General features: G+C 53.9%; 8 protein-coding genes across 8 annotated transcripts; 4 read left to right on the top strand and 4 right to left on the bottom strand.

Annotated features, from left to right (window-relative positions):
- Positions 1-32: 32 nt before the first annotated feature.
- CTAM01_03033 (molybdenum cofactor synthesis domain-containing protein) lies at positions 33-2,206 on the top strand (the record flags this gene model as incomplete). The annotated part of the gene is made up of 3 exons (XM_060519071.1): positions 33-308; positions 368-446; positions 495-2,206. The coding sequence occupies 3 exons, from the start codon at positions 33-35 to the stop codon at positions 2,204-2,206; spliced, it is 2,067 nt and encodes a 688-aa protein (XP_060386070.1).
- Positions 2,207-2,644: 438 nt separating this feature from the next.
- On the bottom strand, positions 2,645-3,452 carry CTAM01_03032 (ATP synthase subunit C; the record flags this gene model as incomplete). Its single annotated transcript, XM_060519070.1, has 4 exons — positions 2,645-2,753; positions 2,814-3,122; positions 3,195-3,321; positions 3,395-3,452. The coding sequence occupies 4 exons, from the start codon at positions 3,450-3,452 to the stop codon at positions 2,645-2,647; spliced, it is 603 nt and encodes a 200-aa protein (XP_060386069.1).
- A 402-nt stretch (positions 3,453-3,854) lies between these two features.
- On the top strand, positions 3,855-4,452 carry CTAM01_03031 (transcription initiation factor IIA; the record flags this gene model as incomplete). The annotated part of the gene is made up of 3 exons (XM_060519069.1): positions 3,855-3,901; positions 3,971-4,118; positions 4,300-4,452. The coding sequence occupies 3 exons, from the start codon at positions 3,855-3,857 to the stop codon at positions 4,450-4,452; spliced, it is 348 nt and encodes a 115-aa protein (XP_060386068.1).
- Positions 4,453-5,805: 1,353 nt separating this feature from the next.
- CTAM01_03030 (uncharacterized protein) lies at positions 5,806-6,905 on the top strand (the record flags this gene model as incomplete). Its single annotated transcript, XM_060519068.1, has 4 exons — positions 5,806-6,089; positions 6,321-6,417; positions 6,468-6,503; positions 6,561-6,905. 4 exons carry the CDS (start codon positions 5,806-5,808, stop codon positions 6,903-6,905), a joined length of 762 nt encoding a protein of 253 aa, XP_060386067.1.
- A 1,855-nt stretch (positions 6,906-8,760) lies between these two features.
- Positions 8,761-11,343, bottom strand: CTAM01_03029 (voltage gated chloride channel; the record flags this gene model as incomplete). The annotated part of the gene is made up of 1 exon (XM_060519067.1): positions 8,761-11,343. The coding sequence occupies one exon, from the start codon at positions 11,341-11,343 to the stop codon at positions 8,761-8,763; it is 2,583 nt and encodes an 860-aa protein (XP_060386066.1).
- Positions 11,344-12,440: 1,097 nt separating this feature from the next.
- CTAM01_03028 (histone-like transcription factor and archaeal histone) lies at positions 12,441-13,273 on the top strand (the record flags this gene model as incomplete). Its single annotated transcript, XM_060519066.1, has 4 exons — positions 12,441-12,504; positions 12,563-12,648; positions 12,722-12,812; positions 12,939-13,273. The coding sequence occupies 4 exons, from the start codon at positions 12,441-12,443 to the stop codon at positions 13,271-13,273; spliced, it is 576 nt and encodes a 191-aa protein (XP_060386065.1).
- A 507-nt stretch (positions 13,274-13,780) lies between these two features.
- CTAM01_03027 (U2 small nuclear ribonucleoprotein A) lies at positions 13,781-14,879 on the bottom strand (the record flags this gene model as incomplete). The annotated part of the gene is made up of 5 exons (XM_060519065.1): positions 13,781-14,026; positions 14,100-14,234; positions 14,335-14,595; positions 14,678-14,718; positions 14,801-14,879. The coding sequence occupies 5 exons, from the start codon at positions 14,877-14,879 to the stop codon at positions 13,781-13,783; spliced, it is 762 nt and encodes a 253-aa protein (XP_060386064.1).
- Positions 14,880-15,493: 614 nt separating this feature from the next.
- CTAM01_03026 (uncharacterized protein) lies at positions 15,494-20,146 on the bottom strand (the record flags this gene model as incomplete). Its single annotated transcript, XM_060519064.1, has 2 exons — positions 15,494-19,872; positions 19,933-20,146. 2 exons carry the CDS (start codon positions 20,144-20,146, stop codon positions 15,494-15,496), a joined length of 4,593 nt encoding a protein of 1,530 aa, XP_060386063.1.
- Positions 20,147-20,191: the final 45 nt, after the last annotated feature.

Raw genomic sequence — 20,191 nt, 5'->3', positions numbered from 1 at the left:
CACTGCTTATAGCATCTCGAGCTACCTCCACTATGACTGACACCCCGCTCAAAGTAGCTATCTTGATCGTGTCGACGACAGCATCGAAGGACCCGTCGACAGACAAATCGGAACTAATCCTACGAGATGTGATCGAAAATGAGGGTGGCGGTAAATGGCAGGTCACCGATACCAAGATTGTGCAAGATCATGTCCCCCAGATCCAACGGCAAATCATGCTCTGGGCGGATTTGGGTCCCGTGGAAGGAGTCAACTTGATTCTTACTACTGGTGGAACTGGATTCGCTGTGTCAGATAACACGCCCGAGGTACGATGAACAACATATCTGCATATATGCAATCGATGGATGCTGATCACCAAGCAAAGGCTGTCGCAACCCTCCTCCATAGGACCGCCCCAGGCCTGGTTCACGGAATGCTCGCTGCATCCCTGGCCGTGACTCCATGTAAGTGAGTATGATACTCACAAAAAACACAAAAACTGACTGCAGTAGTTGCAATGATGTCAAGACCGGTGGCAGGTACACGCAACAGCACCGTCATCGTCACTCTACCCGGCTCCCCTAAGGGCGCCAAGGAAAACTTACAAGCCATCCTCAAGACCTTGCCGCATGCGTGCGTACAGGCCGCCGGCGCTGACTCCAGGATCCTTCACTCTGGCGGGGTGAAGAAACTCGAGTCTGAGGCGGGAATCAAAGGCGCCTCTGCAGGATCAACAACCGAAAAAGAGCAGGCGCACTCTCACGACCACCACAGCGATGATCACAGCCACAGCCACGGCCACGGCCATGGACACTCACATACTCACGGCCATGGCCATGGGGGCCTCGTCAGACACACCAAGCCGGAAGAAAACCCCCTCTCCAACGATCCGAGTCTCGGCCCAAGTCGCAGATACAGAGAGTCACCGTACCCGATGCTGGAAGTTGACGATGCCCTGCGACTGATCAAAGACTTCACCCCTGACGCCGAGGTCGTGACGACCAAAGTAGACGTCAACATCATCAACTCGGTTCTCGCAGAAGACGTAACGGCCAGAGAAAGCGTCCCGGCCTTCAGGGCATCCATTGTGGACGGGTACGCGGTGGTGGTACCCGAGGACGGCAACATGAAGGGCGTCTTCCCCGTCACCGCAGTATCCCACGCCGCCCCAGGCGAGGTCAAGACCCTCAAGGAAGGAGAAATCGCGAGAATCACAACAGGAGCCCCTTTACCCCCGGGAGCCACCTCGGTCATCATGGTCGAGGACACCATTCTGAAATCCAAAACCAAGGACGAAAAGGAAGAAAAGGAGGTGGAGATTCTCGCTGACGGCATCAAACCCGGCGAGAACATCCGTGAAGTCGGCAGCGACATTCAAGAAAACGACACAATCCTCAGAAAGGGTGAACAAATCTCTGGCGTCGGTGGCGAAATCGGTCTCCTCGCAGCCGTCGGCGTAGCAGAAGTCCAAACCTACAAGCGCCCCGTCGTCGGCATCCTCTCCACGGGCGACGAGATCATCGAACCCTCCCGCCCGGGCGGCCTTCGCCTCGGCGAAGTCCGCGACACAAACCGCATCACCCTCATGTCTGCAGCCCGCCAGTGGGGTTTCGAAGTCGTCGACCTCGGCATCGCGCGTGATAAGGAAAAGGCCCTCGAGGAGAACCTACGCGAAGGGCTCCGCCGCAGCGATCTACTCATCACCACGGGCGGCGTCTCCATGGGCGAGCTGGACCTGCTCAAGCCGACCATCGAGCGGGCCCTCGGCGGCACGATCCACTTTGGCCGCGTGGCCATGAAGCCCGGCAAGCCGACCACGTTCGCCACGGTGCCCGTCAAGACGACGCTCGGGAAGCGGGTCACCAAGACCATCTTCTCGCTGCCGGGAAACCCGGCGTCCGCCCTGGTGACGTTTCACCTCTTTGTCCTGCCGGCGCTGCATAAGCTGTCTGGCATCGAGCCCGCGGGCCTGCCCAAGGTTCCCGTGACGTTGGGTCACGATTTCTCTCTCGACAAGGCTCGGCCAGAGTACCACCGCGCCATAGTCACCGTCGGAAAGGACGGGTCTCTGTCTGCGAGCAGTACCGGCGGTCAACGAAGCTCAAAGGTTGGCAGCCTAAAGTCTGCAAATGCCCTGCTCGCTCTCCCGGCCGGTTCGCAGCCGTTGAAGAAGGGGGCCAAGGTGGAGGCTCTGATGATGGGGGACATCCGTGTGGAGTATTGAATCGTTAAGCTACGCCCGTACCAATAATAGGAATGCGTGTATGATGACATGATCTTCGATCTTCAGTCAGTAACGTTGACCCCTCATGTGCCTAGCTGTGCTTGCAAGGAGCTCAAAGGACGCTCGTCAACTCTAGTACCCGGTAGAATACACCAGCTGCGTATAAATGACTTGGGCCGAGATCCTATACCAAGCGAATCAGAGGTCGAAAGTTTATGACGCACAGAAATCATCTCGATGAGGAGCTATAATACTTTGATAGTGTACAATACAAAATGTCCTCGCCCTGCCTGTATGCCATTAACGCCCGCCCAAGTAAACCTTGGTGTAATGCAGTGCTCCACTGTACATCGTGTCCGAGGTAGATAGTTGCTATGCTTTCGGTGATAAACCTCCTCTTTTCGAACCTTTCATATCGTGCAGACAGCTTGTTACGCCTTATGCCTTGCCGAAAGCGTTGGCCTTGCCAGAGACAAGAAGTCCAACAATCAGACCGAAAAGACCGAGGACAGAGCTGAAAATCTCGACAACGAGAATCTTGACGAAACTGTACCCCGGCTGATTAGCACATGTAAAAGATCGCTCATCGTATCTGGAACAAACATACAGTGTAGGGTCGGCGGCATCGGCCAGCGCGGCTCCGCTGCCGTTGATGCCGACTGCGACACCACAGATGAGGTTGCACATTCCGACGGTGATACCGGCCCAGAAGAGGGCGAAACCAGTGTAGTAGCTGTTGCCGTCGTGCAGAACCTCACCCTGGACGTTCTCGAGCTGGGCGGAGAAGACGATAGCCATGATGACGCCGTAGATGGCGACGACTTCGCAGAAAATGATGGAGATCAAGTTCTTAGTTCGCACACGCGGGGCCTTGACGCCCGCGCCGAGGATGGAGGAGCCGGTGATGAAAATACCCCTAGATTTGGTCGCCATGTTAGATTATGCATTGGCCCTGTGTCGTCAATTGCTGGCAAGCTTCGCTCCATACCATGCCGCGCCTACAACGGACAAACCGATGCAAAGGGCAATGCCCGTGTCCGCCCACGCGTAGGGTGAGATAGATTCGAGGAACTCGCCGACGTTGAAAGCCTCGCCCGATCCCGTGAAGAGCATGTCTATTTAAAAGGTGTTAGCTGGGACTGTGATTCGCGGAATAGTCGATGCCATCGCGGAGATGGGGTTTCGTACAAGCTCCTACAACGAGAAGGGTGCTCCCAATGCCTCCCAGGCCATATGTGAGACTCATCGTGCTCGATTCGGTGCGTTGCGTTGCCTGTGTCGTGGTTGTTGTTGACGGTGGAGGGCTTTGGGGGGCGTTGCAGCTACGTCGAGCTCTCTAGTCCAGGCCAGTGAGGTAAGGTATCTGAGGTAAGGCAGAGGGATCCAGAATCGGGAAGGTCACATGATGTGGCTTGATGCATCCTTAGGTAATGCGAGCCAGAGTCAAGGCAAGAAAGACTGACAGGCGTGGCAGGCACCAGGGTGTCATCAGCCACGGCAAGAGCATGTCAGCCCCACATACAGCAGATGAATAAGCAGAATCCAAGGATATCCTCAAACAATGCCACTATAAATATAACCTCGCCTCTTTCACACTCACAACCGCCTAAAACGACCCGCCCGTAGGAGATCAGAACAAATCTCCAAGATGGCCGCCGCACCTCAATCGTTCTACGAGCTTTATCGCCGTAGCAGGTACAGCGCCATCCAAATTAATTACTACATACCTGTGCTACAGATGACTAACTCATTTGCTTGATGCAGCATCGGCCTTGCGCTGACAGATATGCTGGACGATCTCATCAGCGAGGAGCGTATTCACCCTCAGTTGGCGATGAAGATCCTGGCCAACTTCGACCAGGCCATCACAGAGGCTCTGCAAAAGAGCGTCAAGGCTCGCTTGACTTTCAAGGTACGTGCTGCTTACTTACCATCTTGCTCGTTTGCGCCGGGGTTCAATCTCTATTGCCAGCCTCCGGCGCATAACCCAGAATACTTCTAGTTTAGAAGCGATTCCCTCTTGGAATGCGCAGAAGATGCGCCCCAATTGGCACGAGAATTGTGAATCAGAGCTAACGTTGCGCGCATCATAGGGAAGCCTGAGCACCTACCGATTCTGCGACGAAGTCTGGACGTTTCTTATCAAGAACGTTCAATTCAAGCTTGATAATGGCGGGCAGATCGTGACCGCCGACAAGGTCAAGATCGTCAGCTGCAACGCCAAGAAGCCCGGTGAAGGCCCTTGAAGGGTATGCGTCAACGACAGTGAGCATCAGAGGCGGCGTCGACCACCTTACTCGGATACACGAACGAGACGCACTTGCGGACAAGGACGATGGGAACGACAACGAGCGCCCCCAGTGGCTGCATATTACAGGCGTTCAGGTTCTTGCTCTTACGATGGCACGGTTTAAGGATACGGGAGTTTGTTCTTTCAAGATTGCCATTTTGATACCATCAGAGGTTTATACAGCATCGTTCATAGGTTTGCGTCAGCGCATCAATAGACTGGCTGCCTGCATTTGAACTATGTTACGACTGGTAATCTTGATTCATGATTCGCTGCGACCAAAACCCAAGTCCGGAATGGTATTATAGCTGGATTGTAGAAATTGGCTCAATGCAGTGATTTGGTTCTTGCCATTGTATTGTTCTGCACAATATGTAGACAAATACTGCTCGCCCATCATACGTCATCTTGTCCCGTTTGTCCCAACTGGGCCAGTCACGATGTCGGATATGGCCCCCATTGGCATCTATGCGTGATACCGGTGAATTGGATAGAGACGGAGATTTACCGCATAATGTGCTTACAAGTTATGGCTTCTGAGCCTCGAAGTTGAAGCAATAGCCCCTGCCACTTTGTAGAGGGGAAGCCGATGCCGGGTAACTGTTGAGCCAGCCGGGGCCCCATCTTCCGGAAACGGGGAGTACAACCGAAGTGGTTCCGCGTCGGATTTCCTCCCTGACAATTGGCGATTGGAGACTGGTAACAATAACTTACTAAGGTAGACCTGGCGCTTCTTTTCCCCTTCAGCCTCAACGGCCTGTGATTCCAACGACTTGGTCGCCAATCGAATTCCTTTGTTCATCATAAAACTTATTTCAAGTTCCAGTGATACTAGTACAAAGATTTTGTCAGACCCACGTTCAAACAGCGAAACAACACCTCCGAGGCTCTGAAAGACAAGGACGCGTGCCCCTGGATTTGCACGCACTGGGATGTTCCCCTTACACTAGTAGTGCGACTTCTCGAGGACTTTGTCAAACAATCCCATCCACACCATTGAGACACACACGCCAGTAGTCGTCATCAGACTTTCCCAACTCCCGCGAACCCGTTCCTCTTTTCTCTGCGCGCACACACACTCTATCCGGCACGTGGGTACATCTGTCTGCAGGAGTTGCTGCTGCACCGAAACCGCAGCAGCAGTAGCAGCGGCGCACCGAGCTACCTTACCTCATCCCCCATCGCCAAGCCCACCACCAAGGCCGTCATCCATCCCGTCCCATCCAAGCAAAGCAGTAATCAGCAGGGATCACTCACACCAACACCCAATCTCCCTCCTTCCTCTTCCTCTCCTTTCCCTCTCCACATAATGCTCCGCCAGCGACAAGCCGCCGCAGCATCCGCCCCCGACCGCCGCTCTCAAAAGGATCAGATACCCACCATGGCGGGCGCGACGACGACGACCCTGGACAATGAGCGCAGTCCGCTGCTGCCACGCCACGAGGACGACGCACACAGCGAACTGCCAACCGAGGCAGAAGACGACGACGAGCAAGCCACTGAGAGCATGGCTTGGGCACGACGGAATCAGTGGATTGTGCTCGCCGTTGCGAGCGGCGCTTGCGCTGCTTTCAATGGCGTGTTTGCAAAGTTGTGAGTTGATATTCTCGATTCGGCTCATTCGGGGGACTATCGAGTGCGATGCCAAGACTTTTTACCACTTTGAGTCGACATCACAGCTTGAGAACCAAGTTCACTGCTTTGCTTTACCAGAGCAGCTTGTTTCTTAGTTGGTAGTTCTGTGAACTAAATGCGCTCATTTTGAGTGTCTTGGGCACACTGTCGGGCTGCGGTCTGTTGAATGCTTTACTTACAACTGCATAGGACCACAACTGAGCTCACAACGACAATATCTCAAGCAATCTCCAACTTTCTTCATCTTCAAGATATCGAAGGAGCCTTTGAGGTTGTCATGCGAGCAGTGAGTTGAATTGGATACTCAACATCATCAAACTGCTAATCCTGTCTCAGGTCTTTTTCGGTCTCAACCTCGTCTTCAACGGCATCGTGAGTTGCCCAGCCTATTATTCTCACCTACGTGAACTCAACTGACACTTACCTCAGATGTGGACTCTCTTCACAAAAGCACTCGCCAAAGGCCAGTCAACCACGCAGGTGTCCATCATGAACACGTCCTCCAACTTTGTCATCACCGCCATGCTCGGCTTCGTCATCTTCTCCGAGTCGCTGCCGCCGCTCTGGTGGGTCGGCGCCGCCATGCTCGTCGCCGGCAACGTCATCATCGGCCGCAAAGATGAGGACGCGGACAAGTCTGGCGACTATGCGCCGGTGCCGCAGCAGCCGGGTCTCGCTCCGGTCCCGCTGGATGGCGGCGACGAGGACAAGGACTCCGAGGACGAGGATATTGTCGATTTGGGGGACTTGAACTCTGTGGAACATCGCACTTGAGCTTAGACTGAGGCGATTGTAGATAGGAGACCTTGTACATGTTTGCTTATATATATCATGCATGTTGGATAGATAGATAATACCCCGAGTTGATTAAGAGTGAACTTAGATGAGCTCCAAATGCTTCTCTCTGCTTGTATACAACTGAAGCGACTGGCTCCACACATGGGTGTTTGCATGATCTGGTAGTCGCTACCTACCACTCGACGTATACCGCTCCTCAGAGTGCAAACGAGTTTTTATTAGCGATGCTTCATCAAGCTATGCTCGGTTACTCTGCATTAAGAAAGAAAGAAAGAAAGAGACAGAAAAAAAGTGAAAAAAGTGATTCGAACCGGCATAAATAATGCTACAGCGAGACGCCAGGCATCTGTAGACTTTAAATGGCAGGTTCGCGTCAGTGAAGGAGAAGCCGCACGATGAACCACTGGCCCAAAGTGTACTTTCTCGCCCACCCCGACAGACTCTGCGACTTGGTGGGCTATGAAGGACGACGAGGAGTGTATTCGTGTGGGGCTGTGTTGAACCGCAGAGGTACCTGGTTGTGAAGTGTCTCTCAAGGTCAGCCAGTGAGAACCGCTACCCTGTTTGCGCCTTCCACCCTACTCGACGATGGAGATTACGCCTTTCCCATGTTATGTCGGGATCAGGCTCAGCTAGGAGATGCGAAATATCCGAGTCTAGTGTCTAACAGAATCTATAGCCCATCGCTTCAATCAAGATGATTACTAATGCTTCTGAAAGGGGGGATGGAGGCCGCTATCTCGCCATAAGTGAAGCATATTGATGGATGTAGTGGCTTGGGATCCGCATGACATGTAACTTATCAATATCACCACAGCTAGAAGAGTGAAAAAGAATAAGCTATCGTCCATGGCGTTATATAGGACCGCGAGCTAACGGAGAAGGCCTTCACCATTTCCGGCTAGAACTATATCTCTCGATTATCGGAAGGATACTGCCTATTGATAGCTCATCGATCTTTGGTCCCTACAAGAGCTGGGATGCAGGGTGGTTGGATAATAGGGGATGACCTAGATGGCCTAGATGGCCTAAGTAAGAGGAGTGTGCCTTGTATTAAAGAAATAACCTCCCTGAGCTCCGAAGAAGTACTGACTCACTAGCATATGTGCCGTTAAGAAGGATGAGACGCTTGGGTCTCACCTCCTTCCCTCTTATTACAAACCAAATCAACTCCAGATGGCCAAGGGGTACATTAGAAAGCGCCAACCTCAATATCTCGAGTCCTCTCAACCGCCCTTAATCATTTGCTTCTTCCTTCAATCCTATGCATTTGAATATCAAAAGGGCCTCAAGACCAAAGGGTTACAGACGAAAAAAAGAGTTCCACCCCCCCCCCCCCCCGGTTCTGAACTGGGGGCTACATCTCTTGGTGCTCATGCTGGGATTCGAACTCGGGTACTCGCTAAGCCTGTCGTCGACTAGGCTGGTTGGCGTATGTGTAAATCGATCGTTGACCATAAAACCATTCCGCCACTTGTCCCAGTTTGACCTGACCTCTCGACCTAGAGAGGCGCCTGCTGGTGACTGGAATGGATTGGAAAGGGGGGGGGGGGGTATATACCCTTCTCGTATATTCATACGGGGAGGTAGGTAAGATCGGGGCCGCGAGGAGGGAAGGAACGATGAGATATGCTTTCGCAGCAATTGAACACCGCAAATCTATTCGACGTCTATGTGCCCAAACCCCTATATGTTCGTAACTAACATTGTTGTATACATACGCCCGACCTCCCAAGATGACCATGTCCCTCACCACCTGAATCACACGTTTCAAACTCCAAAGTTCCGAGAATCGCCCGCACCAAATGGAATAAATCTAGAAAACCTCCGTTTACCGGTTCTCGAGCTCCAAAGCGCCGTCATCGACGTCGTCCTCGTCGCCGTCTAATATCTGCGCCCCAGCCGGCCTTCCACCACCGCTTCCGCTGCCGTTGTTACCACCACTACCTCTGCTTCCACCGCCCATACCTCGTCGCTCTTCAAACGACGAAAGTTGGATTCTCCCGCCGGAAGCCGTTGTCACCTTGTCAGAAACCCACCCAGCCGCACGCCGCATCGCACTCCACAGCTTCTCCTGGCTCTCCGCAAAGGCAGAGTCATCGCGCGGATTCTCAGCGTGCTCGGCTGTGAACTGATACTTGAGGCAGTCCTTGACCGTCACCAGACCCGACAGGCGGCCGTGGTACTCGACGAGCACGACTCGTGGGCCGATTTTACGGAACAGTTCCATGACGGTCTCAAGTGGTAGGCGCGGGTGCGCTGTGACGGGCGTGGTATCGATGTAGCGACTGAAGTCAACCGACATGGTCGACATCGGGTCCAGGTTGACCGTCACAGTCGGCGTAAGTGGAGTAGTTGCGTTGAGTGACGCCGGCGGAGGCGAGAAGGTGCATCGGGCCTCCGGGTTGATGGGTCTCTCTCGCCGTACGCGGTCAATGGCGTAGCGCAGCTCGGTGCGGCCGATGTAGCCGACGAGGATCTTTGAAGTTGTGTCCTCGACGACGGGGAAGCCCTGGTACTTGTCCTCCTTTAGAAGCTTCTCAAGCTCGGAGAATTCCATGCCGCTCACGGGCAAAGATGTAAGCTCCTTTCGCATCACTTCCGAGACGGGAACGCCAAAGTTGTGCTCTTCCTTGTTGTCTAAGAAGGGGAACCCGCTGAACCAGATCATCCTGTCCGCAATGCCGCCCTTGCCGAACATTTCGCTGACGATCTTGGTCACACCCACCACGATCATGGTGGGTAGAATGTACGTCAAGGCGCCGGTGAGCTCAAACATGATGACAACGACAGATACGGTAATGTGCATGATACCACTCAGCGCGGCAGCAGCGCCAAGGAATGCGTACGTGCCGGGTGTGATACATGGCTCGTCCGGCTTGCAGGCTGCGAAGAAAGCACTCGTAGGATTGGCTTCGTGAATGGCCTGAACAATAATACCCACTGTCCGCCCAAATGAAGCCCCGATGGCCATGGACGGAACGAAGATACCAGCTGGCACTTTACAGCCGTACGAGATGATGACCAGCAGGATTCTGAGGATCGTAGCCAGAGCCAGTGACAAGATATTGGACAGTCTCTTGTCTGGTTCGCAGAGGCCGTGGTAGTCCTCAGCTCCTTCACATTCGAGGAACAGGATTTCCATGCTCTCGGTCATGTCAATCCTCAAAAAGACGTTGGGATAGCAGATGATGGCAGTGCCGGCCGCGAGAATCGTTGCCTCCGCGATGGCGTACTTTGACAGGTACTTCTTCCTGAATGCCTGAGCCCGCAGGTTCCACTTCATCACAAAGGCGCCGTATAGACCGCCAAAGATGCCCAAGATGATGTAAAAGACAATCTCGAAGAAGTGCCACGAGCGATCGTAGTGGACCTGGAACATGACGAGCTGTCCCGTCCTGAAGGGGTTCATGGCCGCAAGCACAGCCGTCGCCACAAGAGCGCAGAAGTAGCTGCGCCACAACGTCTTGAGGGGAAAGTAGTTAGACATCTCTTCCAGAGAGAAAAGCACTCCGCCAATTGGACTACCGAACGCGACGGCGACACCAGCAGCGGCGCAGGCGCTCAGTATCTCTCTCGTTTTGGAGGCGTTGCGTCGGTACTTCTCGAATAAGCGAGAAATGACGTTTCCGGTACACACGGCGTAGTGTACACTGGGACCCTCCTTGCCGACGGACAGACCAGAGGCGATGGCCAGGGGCAGACAGACGGACTTGATCAAGAGCGTCCAGAATCCCAAGAATCCCTTCATGACGAAGCCCGCAATGATGCACTTGATCTCCGAGATACCCGATCCCGCGGCGTACGGTGCAAACGACTTGACCAGAGTGGCCGACGTGAAGGCGAAGAGGGCGCCAACGACAATGTAGATAACGTAGTTGGCTGGGCCAAACCCCGTCCAGGGATGCCACTCGTCGCATCCATTGTCCTCTCCCCAGCAGCAAAAGTTCTCGTTCAGGTAGAACGCCGTTGTGCAGTGCCCCATTTTTATATCGGACAACCACTCCGTAATGATGTTCAGGAACGCAGCGTTGAGTCCAATGGCGATACCAATTAGCGTGACGACCAGCCAGCCCTGCGCAGCGTCGTAGGACTCTCGCAGACGATACCTCCAGCCCGCCGCCTGACCTGTGTCGAGCATACCGGCGCGCCGCCTTCGACGCAGCTTCTTGCGCGCCTGCTCCCTGGCGGCATCTTGTACCCAGTCTATGGTGGTGAAGTCCTCGTAGCGCTTGATCTCGGCGATCTCGTCCTCGATCTGCTGCTGCTGATGACTCGCGGGCGGGGCGCCGGCGGCCTCGTCATCGTGCTCGCTCTGTTCGGCGGTCGAGACGGCAAAGGAGATCCTCGAGCTGATGGAAGGGCGCGGGGGCCGGTGCGGGCTGTGCGAGAAGGATGTGCTTCGGGAAGTCATTGTCGCATCCACGCCGTGCTCATGTTCGCGGCGGTCGAGGAGTCGTGGTGAAGGGCCGGACGTCCCAATGAGTGTCGTCCCCGGAGTTTGGCTGCTTTTTCGTTCGGTTTGGCTCTTGTTCTAACAAGGCTTCGTATGGTGTGTAGTCGTAGATGTTCTCTAGGCAGGCTTTCTTAGATTGCCAATCACCAGGAGGAGGCACGAATATGTAGTCGCAGACTGCGGCGACGAGGCTAGCTGGGTGAGCAAGGATGATGAGGACAGTGATGGCCGATTTGCCGTCTCCCAGCTAATTGGGGTCACTGGGGACGCTGCGAACGTCTCCAATGTGGCGGGGGCTCCCCTGCAATTGGCGTTTAAGCTTCCACTTACCTCGCCCGGTACGCTGCACACCGGCGCGTTTTTAGTGGTCGCGTCCCAATGGCCTTTTTGGCGCGACCCGACTCTATCAAAAGTGATTCCCTCTCTCCTTGACGACCACATCTGAGAAGACATCTCACATCCACGAAAACCTACGACCGACGAAACCACGGCAACTACCTAGCGAAGAAATCACTGCGTCACAGCGAATTAGCTTAGTCGAGACAAAACCAAGCAGACTCGACCGTTGACGCCGGTACCTCTCTAACCCCTTATCCTCCTCGGCGGCCACTCACGCCAAGGTTCAATCAGGTAGGCTGTTCTTCTCCTTCACCAAAATCCGCATCTCAACCCTATGGCACGGCCAATTTCGACAAGAGCATGACAACCGGTGTTTGATGTATTATGAGACGTTATAAGATAGACCTTGGATTCATTCCTGGACTCACTTACATGCACCCCATTAGACTGGATTTGCATGAGCTGCGGAGATGGTCTCTGGTGCTTGGCCTGCGTTAGGCACCCTACAAGAGGTCGTCTACCTCAGGTACTTCAACCAACTCAGTTTGATTCCATCTTCCTGCATACTTAGGCACCTTGGGAGGTCTTACCGACTTACACCAGCTTTCGTAACAATGTCCATTGTCTCGTATACCTAGTAGCTAACATCAATCAAGGCACATCATCTAAACCTCGCCTCCTGACAAGACACCACTCACATCCCATCCCAACTCACAATGCCTCCCAACAACAACGCGATACCTCCCAGAAAGGAGGTCACAGGCCTGCCGGCCCTGCCTCGTAAGTCACTCACCTCCCTGCTCACGGTCTTACGGGTTATTCTGACAGCCCCTGACAGTGGCCCGCGTGAAGAAGATCATTGGTACAGATGCAGACATTGGAATCTGCTCAAACAACGCGGCTTTTGTTATCACTCTAGCAACAGTATGATGCTCTCACCCACGTTCTTGCTCCTCATCTTTCATCGAAAGGGGCATGCTGACCCTCCACTCCAAAGGAAATGTTCATCCAGTACCTCGCCGCCGAGGGCCATAACATGGCAAAGGCAGAGCGCAAGCCCCGTCGTAACGTTCAATACAAAGACTTGTGTACGTGACTCTTGCGAAGTAATAGCTTGCTTCTTCTTGGCCTGGCTTCCCTTTGCCTCAAGCGTTTTCAAGGAGTCAGCAGAAGCATCATTGAAAAGTCACTAACAAGGCAAACGTACCCTCCAGCAACCGCAGTCAACCACCACGACAACCTCGAATTCCTCGAGGACGTCATCCCCAAGACGGTCCCCTACAAACAAATCAAGGACTCGGCCGCTGCCGCGCGCCTCAACCCCCGGAAAGCTGACCAGGAGCCCAAGAAGCGGCAATCGACCCTCAAAACGAAGGGCGCCAACGCAGGCGCTTCCAGCAGCGGCAACAGCAACGGTGTCAATGGCACAGCCGCCGCTGCCGCCTTGGATCCAGTCACAGCTGTCATTCATTCCGACGATCCCAGCGCCCAGCTGGTCGCCGAGGCTCGTTGTGCGGCTGGGGACGAGGATGTTGACATGACGGGATAGGGAAAGTTCTAGTCCGTTTAGAGGGATAGCCCCTTTTTCTTGAGCTGAGCGGGCATCTGGAAGCTTGGCAGACTGTCTTTTGCGATTGTTTGTACGGAATAGGAGCACCTTAGTCAAGGAGCTTGGGTCTGAACAGCCAATTTTATCATAGCCAGGACCGCAGCATTCACCAATGAGGGAGAAAGGGACACAATATTACGAAGTGTACGATGCATAATTGGTCTCCTTTTTTTGCCACCGAATGAATATTGAATGGGTCTTTTCTCTCCCCAGATCCAACGGTCCCTTCATCCATTAGCAAAAGGGGGAAAGGTTCGTCTTCGACTCAAAATATCCCCTTTTTTTAGTTCTTCATCAACAAAACAAACGCCAGTCCATGGATATGACCCGGTTTCTTCGCAACCATAGTTGAAGTTGCCTCTGTTCTCTCCCTCAAGTACATTCTTCTCTCTCTCAAACAAGAGGAATTCGAGTGGTTGACCCTGCCTCCAGCCGCAACCAAAACACTCAGTCCTCCATGGTGGCGTCCCCGTCCAGGTGTACACCCGCCGGGATAGTCCCCTCGGTTAACATCTTCTCCAGCCGGATAATCTCCTGCAGGCTGTCGGCCTTCTTGATCATCTCCTTCAGCCGCTCCTTCTCCTTGTCCGTGAGCTTTATCCTCGAGAGCTTCGAAGGCGCGGCGCCGCCACCGGCCGTGCCATTGGAGGTTGCGGCGGCGATGTCGAGCTGTTTGGACTTGTTGCCCATGATCTGAGAAAAACACGCCAGAATGAGTATCGAGTAGACGTAGAATATGAAGGAGGGGAAGAGGGCGTGGACATACCTTAGCCGCCGCATCCGTAGGCTCCTCCGCCGTACCAAACAGCTCCCTCGCTTTCTCCCTCTCAGCCTCCTTAACTTTCTGGTAATCCAAGAACCGCACAGTCGGACACCTCCAGACGACCCAATATCGGTAGTTCTAAAGCCCTCACTGTCAGCCTTCCACCCCGCCAGGGACCCTCCCCTTTTTTTCGTCAAAAGAAAGTAAGGAAAAGGGTAAGCAGTTTGAAAAAGCGCACCTCCTTCTTGGTTACCGGGTTATCCACCAACACCAAATGCGTCAACCGCTTGAACCCCGCCAACACATCCAGGTCCGCGAGCTGCGCAATCTGGTTCGACGCCAGCACGAGCTGCTGCAGGTTCGGGATCGCGTTGGGAAGCGACGTCTGTATGCTCGCGACACGGTTGTGCGCCAGCAGCAGCGTCGAGAGGCGCGTCGAGAGCGGGAAGTTGCCCAGGACCTGGATGTCGTTGTCGGTGAAGTCGATGGAGTCGTGGGGCTGTTTTTTGCGCAATTAGAACAAACGGTCAGCCAGAGGACAAAACTCAAGGAAAGCAGAGGAGGGAAGGAGAGAAACTCACGCCTGCGACACCCAGGTTCTCAATCGCTGGGATTCGATGTCCTATTCATTCCAACCGACGCAAGACGCTATCAATTCTGGCCCTCAAAAAGTGTAGTATCTGCTCCTTTCACACAAAACGCACCTCGGAGATCAAGCTCTCGCTCCTTGAGCGGATTCAGGTAGGAGAGCGAGCCCTTGATGAGCTCCGCCGTGAGCCTCATCTTTGGTTTCTTTGGCTTTCGTTGGTGGTAGAAATGCTGGTGATTTGGTTGTGCTGGGGGTTACCTCTCTCGAAAGTTCTCGGGTTCGCCGTGGGCTCAGTGGTGATGCGACTCGGATTTGTTCGTCGAGCTGTGTCGTCGGTCAGTGGTGCCGCCGCAATTCGTTTTTCGTTGTCGCGTCTTGGGGTTGGTCGCGTGGGTATAATACTGGGTGGACGATTCGACGAGGCTGAAAAGTTGGCGGTCGAACAAGGCGCCCAAAATTTCCCGCCTGATTAGAGCTGCCATCCCCGCGATTTCGTACTGTGTATCTAATTCTCGACACGGCCCATTATCCACTACGGGCCGCCTGGTCTGTGAATATTTTAATTGCTTGCGCACTGTGTCTTCCGTACCTTTCAGCCAAAGCATGTCTCATTCCAAAGGTATTCAAGTTGAATAGACATGATATTGTATTCGTCAGATAATATTTTATCGATGAAGAAACAATCATTGCCAGGTGTTCATTGACAAGACTCAAGTTTCTTCCCCCATGTGTTATGTATCTTGTATAATGTATTCACTAGGTATCTATGTTCAAAGAACCCTCGACCAAACGCCCAAGAAGCAATCCGCTATGAAAACACAAACACCACGCCAGATCGATCCACCGACAGCGTCATGCTATACGGGAGCTCAATCAGCGCAACATCCATAATGGAATCCAAGTGAGACCGCAGAAGCTGCTGCTGCTGAAGTGAAATCACAGTCGAGCGCGGCGGTCGCCCACCAGCCGCCGTGCTCTTTCCGCTGACCGCCGCATTCGGAGCCGTCGGCGCTTGTCGCGAGATCCTTTCCGTGTTCAGCGTCATGGCCGTCGTCGGATGGGAGGCCGTGAACGTCGGCTTCGGATCCTCCCCTTGCAGCCCGCTATAGACCACCGAACTTTCTATGCGAGACAAGTCCCAGAATCGTAACTTCTTGTCCGATCCCGCGGTGACGATGAAAGCATGCCGTACGTCGCGTGAGTCCTCTGAGGCGCCTGTGCCTGCTACCATCGCACGAACACCTCGGTCCGTGTTTCCGGTACCGCTAGGCTCAATGTTGGTAGCAAATCGCCCAAGCATACCTTCAGGCTTGTCCTCGTCCACTTCCCAAGCCTCGTATCCCTTCGGGCCCTCCTTATTGCCCCCAACGCGGTAAATCTCTCTGCAGATTGTACGCTCTAGGTCCCAGACGGTGACTTCGCCCTGACCCGTTCCACCAGCGACGCAGACCCATTTGCCTCTGCCCTTGCTCGGGTGTATGCATAGTCTGTAGATGGAACTCTTGCCAGGAACGCCCCAACCCTTGAGTCTCATTCGGAACCTTAGGTCCCAAAGGTCTATGACTCCATGAGTAGTTCCTACGCATAACCAGTTTCTCTTACGATCGACACAGAAACACGTAGGTGTACCATGGTGCACAGGGTTCTCCAGCGTATACAGCAGTGACATGGTCCGCAGGTCGATGCCGAGAATCCTGGAGCGATTCGTCGCAAGGAGCATCACCGAGGTGGATTCCACTTTGAAGTGCTCGCACCACACTGCGTACTCGTCTTCTGGAAGCTGATACTCCCGGAGAAGACGGAGTTTCCCGTATCGCAATGTGCCACTTGCCGAGACGGTCTCGACCTTGACAATGTGAACGCTTCCATCGCTGGCGCAGCTGATGAAGCAGTGTGTGTTCTCAATGAAGCACAGCGCAAGCACCCTAGCGCCATCGGCATGCTTATGGCTTTGCCTTGATCGGTGCGTAATGTTCTTCTCTAGGCGCGCACTATCCCAGACTCTGATGGAGCCATCATCGCCTCCTGTGATGAAGAACACATGGTCTGGAGACACCACCAGACGGTTGATTGAGCCGGTGTGTTCAGCAAACGTGGCAACCATGCGTCCCTGTGGACGCCACGGCTCGTCGCCTGGCTGTCCCACTGAGCGATTTGTTTTCCGACGTGTGATAGGGGTAACCATCGGTCCGAACTCGGCGATATCGTGAGGATAGTTGTCCTGGTACATGGAGTCGAGCATTTTGAGAATGCTGGGGTCGGTTCCCTCATAGGAGTGATTGGGCCTTAGTTTCGCCACGACACTCGCAGTGCTGGTTGAACGGTCCTGTAGATTTGGTCGAGCAAGAGGAGTAGGAGCAAACGGACCCTCCACTTGGCCAACAGCATTCGCTCCCGACATGCCAGTCTCCGGCACGCTCTTATTGCTGTCTTTGCGGTCCAGAAGACTAAGAGCGCTGGCCTGGTGGCGAATGGCCCTCCGAGTTGCGTAAGGCTGATCATGGACAGAGGCCCCATCGTCAGTCGGGCTCCCGACCGTGAGCTTACCCTGCCCAGTCGATGCGCGTCTCGCAGGATCGATCTCTCTCACACGAGAAACGTCACGCGAAGTAGACCCGTGGTCTTCCACCACGCGAGTCCGGAGACTGTTGAGAGCTGCAAACCGTCTCCTTCCTGTCGAGTCATCGATTGTCATGGAGGCATCCAGAAGAGCATCAGCAATGGTGTACGGGCCCTTCTGATTTGACTCGGGGGTGAATGTGGACTGTTGCAGTGGCTCCTCGTCAAAGAATACTGTCTGCGGCGTGATGCCGAGACTCTTCAAGGAGATCACTTCGTTGAGCTTGGCCGGTTCGCCGTCCATGCCATCTCGCGACTTCATTTTGCTGATTCGCCAAATGAATTCTCGCAAGACGAGGAGTTTGAACTCGTCGTCCGGCCCAAGGCCAAGGTTCCGAAGGCGGCCAAGCCATAACTCGTCTTCATCGTTCCGCGAGACTTTGCTCAGTGTATCCTTAGACGACCGACTGCTGATAGTCTTGGGAAGCGATCCAAACGAAAATGACCTGAGCTGCTGCGTCAGCTTCCAGAAGACGCCTTTGTCGGTCTTGAGAGCCCAGACTAGGGCCTGATCAAATACGGCTCTCGACATTGGCCGTTTCAAAGCGTCCAACAGACTGAGCTCTGAAAACGCAGGAACCATCCCAGTCTTGAGGTATTGCTTGACCAGGGGATACACGATGCACCTGACGTCTGCTGGAGACAAGAAACGAGTTGTCTCAGACAAGAACTCCGTCGCAGATTCTCGGATCCATTGGTTGGGGTGCATCGTAAATCGTGCAACAACGTCAATAAGCTCCCAAATCTTGGTTTTGGAAAGGAGGCCCAGCCGTGCCAGCTGTGCCAAAGAATGCAGGGCTGCTTGTACCACAAACTCCTCTGGATCGGTAAAGGCCTGCACCATGAGCGGCAGCATGAACTCCTCGAGGCTGACGCTTCCCACCACGCTGGCTATACTGACGATGGTTTCGAAAAAGGCACACTTTAGCATCCAGTCTCGGTCGTTTAAGTAGGTGTTCAAATGGGTTAGAAGAATGTCGTTTGCCTCTGCGGGACCAAAGAAGAGGCACAAATCGGGCACAGAAGTCAAGAACGCCCTGCGAACAGAAACATCCGAATCTTCCACGAGTGCCTTCGTATGTAGCTCAAACATTTCGTAGAGTTCGCGTTGTGCGTCGTCGAATAGCCCATCAAAGGCAGCCTCCGCTTCGATCCCTGGCTCGAGCTCAGGATCAGCTACCGTCAGGGTTCCATCCGACTTGAGGGTTGCCGCGAGCTCCAAGTAGCGAGCAGCTGTAGTCGCAAGGCTTCCGATACAAGATGCATAGGTTGCTCGTACCAGTGAGCTAGCTGGTTTCGATGGTGCAATCAAGGCACTTTGCAGTCGAGGTAAGATGTACTCGACAAAGATGTGCGAGTTGACGGGAGACACCACTCGGACTAGGTGTAACAATTGAGATATGGACCGGAGCGCTGCGATAACCACAAGTTCCGAATTATCATTAAGAAGCGTCATAAGGTATGGCAACACGCGGTCTAGTTTAGCTTCGTCCGTGATTCTCTCGGAAAAGGCGAGCAACACATCACAGGCTCTGATCTTCGACGCCGCCCTAGCCGTATTACGGAGGGATGAGACAATCAGCGTGAGGAAGATCAAAGTCCCGTCATCTTCTGGCGGGTCGGACGACCCGGTGATGTACTGTTCATGGTTTGGTATGTTGAGGCGAACAGGAAAGTGGCCCAACCCCAGCTTTCCGGCCAGGGGCTCGGCTTGCATTGGGCGTTTGTCGTTTGGATAACCGAGAAAGTAAGATATTTTGTCAAAATCGAGGAATACGCGGTCGATACGGTCGTCCGCTTCTCCCAAGTTCCTCGTCGCACCAGATATAGGACTGTTCCCAGATGAAGGATCCGTAATCAACTCCATGTACTGGTGAAGGAAGTTGTAGAAGTACTCGGGAAAGACCTTCTTCTTCCAGAAATCCAAGTATTGCTCTGCAGAGTACCGACGTTCGGGGTCAAGCTGAATCATGTGCGATATCATATCCCGCAAGTCCTTGTCCGGAATACGACTGATTTGCGAAATGACTGGGTCATACTCGCCCTTGCGGAACTTGTACAACGAACTGAGTGTGAAAATGGGCGACTCCAGGAACATCTCAGCAATGACGCAGCCGGCACTGAAAACATCCATAGCCCACGTAAGCTTCGCGTCCTTGCTATTAACCTCCTCCGCTGCGACGAAGCGTTCAGGCGCCACATAACAGGTTCGCCGTCCGGATGTGTCAAAGTAGTACGAGAAGTCGCCTGGATTGTCATCGGGCAGCAGTATGGGCTTGAAAGGAGCAGAGAAGTCGGAGAGGTATAGCCAGTTCCAAGATGTCACTAGCGTGTTCTCCGTCTTGATGTCGCCGTGATAAATGTCTCGGGCATGGCAGTCGCGCAGGGCGCACAGCAGCTGGAAAGCAAGCCATTTCTTCTCGATGTCCTCCAGGAATGGACGGGTACTCATGCGATCGTAGAGGGAGTTGTAGAGGAACTGTCGGACTAGGTAGCCATTCGTTTCGGTCTCGACGATCCGGTGGAAGCCCAGCGCATTGGGCACATCGGCCAGGCCGCTACGTTGTTCTTGAGATAGTCAGCCATATGCTCAGCGATTTCGGGAAGACAGGTCAAAGGCTGGCTCACTCTCTATGTCGCGTTTGTACTTCCCCAGAGGCATCGGGGTGTACGGCTTGACTAGGACCTTGACAAGAGCTACTCCATCGTGATGCCTCGCGCGTATGCTCTTCATGAAGCGCGCATTTCCGATACTCTTCTCGTACACGAGGTCGGAGAGCTCGGGTATATCGATACCCGCAGAGCCCGCGGAGGGCGTCGCTAGAGAGAAACCTTGGCCCATGGCGGGCAGAGATAGCTCAACTGCTCAGGAAGCTATGCGATTACT

The sequence above is a fragment of the Colletotrichum tamarilloi genome (assembly GCF_030869305.1).
Source record: "Colletotrichum tamarilloi strain Tom-12 chromosome Unknown Scaffold_7.1, whole genome shotgun sequence".
In the NCBI taxonomy this organism is placed as follows: Eukaryota; Fungi; Ascomycota; class Sordariomycetes; order Glomerellales; family Glomerellaceae; genus Colletotrichum; species Colletotrichum tamarilloi.
Note: the sequence above shows the minus strand (reverse complement) of the source record. Positions and strands in the feature narration are given on the sequence as shown.